Here is a 2,137-nt window from a genome sequence, read left to right as displayed (position 1 = left end):
CCATGCTGGTGACTGCCTACTTCGCCCTCGTCCTACTCCTGGCCTCCTGCCTGGGGCTGGAGCTGTCAAGATGCCAGGCTAAGCCCCCTGGAAGGGTCTGTAGCAATCCATCCTTTCTGCGGTTTCAACTGGACTTCTACCAAGTCTATTTCCTGGCCCTGGCGGCCGACTGGCTCCAGGCTCCCTACCTCTATAAACTCTATCAGCATTACCACTTCTTGGAGGGTCAGATCGCCATCTTCTACGTCTGTGGCCTTGCCTCCACCGTCCTCTTTGGGCTAGTAGCCTCCTCTCTCGTGGATTGGCTGGGCCGCAAGAAGTCATGTGTCCTCTTCTCTCTCACATACTCTCTGTGCTGCCTCACCAAACTTTCTCGGGACTACTTTGTGCTGCTGGTGGGCCGAGCGCTTGGTGGACTGTCCACGGCCCTACTCTTCTCGGCCTTTGAGGCCTGGTATGTGCACGAACACGTGGAGCGGCATGACTTTCCGAGGGAGTGGATCCCCACCACCTTTGCCCGGGTTGCCTTCTGGAACCACGTGCTGGCTATCGCGGCAGGTGTGGCCGCTGAAGCTGTGGCCAGCTGGATGGGGCTGGGGCCCGTGGCACCTTTTGTGGCTGCCATCCCCCTCCTGGCTCTGGCTGGGACCTTGGCCCTCCGGAACTGGGGCGAGAACTATGACCGGCAGCGCGCCTTGTCCAGGACCTGTGCCGGGGGCCTGCGTTGCCTCCTGTCGGACCGCCGTGTGCTGTTACTGGGCACCATCCAGGCCCTGTTTGAGAGTGTCATCTTCATCTTTATCTTCCTCTGGACACCCGTGCTGTTCCCACACGGGGCCCCTCTGGGCATCGTCTTCTCCAGCTTCATGGCAGCGAGCCTGCTGGGCTCTTCCCTCTACCGCATTGCCACCTCCAAGAGGTACCACCTTCAGCCCATGCACCTCCTCTCGCTGGCTGTCCTCCTCGTGGCCTTCTCGCTCTTCATGCTGGCTTTCTCCACCAGCCCAGGCCAGGAGAGCCCCGTGGAGTCCTTCATCGCCTTCCTGCTGATCGAGTTGGCCTGTGGGCTGTACTTCCCCAGCATGAGCTTTCTGCGAAGGAAGGTGATCCCCGAGACAGAGCAGGCCGGAGTTCTCAACTGGTTCCGGGTGCCGCTGCACCTTCTGGCCTGCCTGGGCCTCCTGGTCCTTCATGACAGTGACCGCAAAACGGGGACGCGGAACATGTTCGGCATCTGCTCCGCCGTCATGGTGACGGCGCTGCTGGCGGTGGTGGGACTCTTCACAGTGGTGCGGCACGATGCCGAACTGCGGGTGCCCTCCCCCACGGAGGAGCCCCATGCCCCTGAGCTCTAACCCTAGCTGGTCCAGGCCCTGGCGCTTTGGAATAGACCCTTGGATCCTGCCTTGCCAGGAGGGTTGTAAGGATCTCTCCGGGACTTGACTTTGTGATTCTCGGCCCCCAGTCTGTCCTGGGGTCCCTCCTGCCAGTCCTTTGGGGTGGAAAGGACATCGGGGTGATGGACTGCAAAGAAGGTGCCAACAGCTGCCTCTGTGTCGCCCCTTCCCCCGACCACTTTACAATAAACTGTTTGAACTGCTCCGTGATTTGATTTACTCGTCTTGACCTGGACCCACATCCCAGTAGCTGCTGACGAGTCGTCAGCTGGAGGTGTTGAGACTAGACGGCATTGATGGAGTTAGTGCTAACTTCCCCGGGATCCTCTCCAGGTGACACTGAGAGCTGAGGAATAGCCTCCAAGCACAGCGGGGTGGGAAGGACCTCAGGCTGTTAGGTCCTCCGTATCCCCTTACTGCTCGGACGGGTGCCCTCCTGCAAAAGCCCTGCTCCTCAGCCAGGGTGAGAGGACCTCTGGACCACTTGGGGTACATGCCCAGGATGCCTACAGAGCAAAGGTACCAGGGGCCTCGGCTGCTGCTCTGTCCGATCCAGGGGCAAACCTGGGACCCTTTCTGTAGGAACCAGCTCAGAGCCCCGCACAGGCACGCGGCCTGTCTTCTGCCTGTCTTCTGCCTCTGGCAACGCCTGCACCATCTGTCCAGCATCTGGGCCCACCAGGGCCCGTGTCCCTGCATGAAGCCTGAGTGAGGAGCTGCCAAGAGAAGAGAGCAGTGAA

At 60.6% G+C, this 2,137-nt stretch overlaps 1 protein-coding gene across 1 annotated transcript; it reads left to right on the top strand.

Moving 5' to 3' along the window:
• The first annotated feature begins 2 nt into the window (after nt 1–2).
• On the top strand, nt 3–1,600 carry MFSD5 (major facilitator superfamily domain containing 5). The gene has a single exon (XM_004711339.2). It carries the CDS (start codon nt 3–5, stop codon nt 1,353–1,355), a length of 1,353 nt encoding a protein of 450 aa, XP_004711396.1. The 3' UTR covers nt 1,356–1,600.
• The last annotated feature ends 537 nt before the right edge of the window (nt 1,601–2,137 follow it).

This window comes from Echinops telfairi, unplaced genomic scaffold (genome assembly GCF_000313985.2).
Source record: "Echinops telfairi isolate 266 unplaced genomic scaffold, ASM31398v2 ScPeMD7_12;HRSCAF=54, whole genome shotgun sequence".
Classification (NCBI taxonomy): Eukaryota; Metazoa; Chordata; class Mammalia; order Afrosoricida; family Tenrecidae; genus Echinops; species Echinops telfairi.
The sequence above is the reverse complement of the archived record's forward strand: the minus strand, read 5'-3'. Positions and strand labels throughout refer to the sequence as shown.

Coding starts and splice junctions, on each gene's coding strand:
- MFSD5 (XM_004711339.2), top strand. CDS start 3: ATGCTGGTGACTGCCTACTTCGCCCTCGTCCTACTCCTGGCCTCCTGC.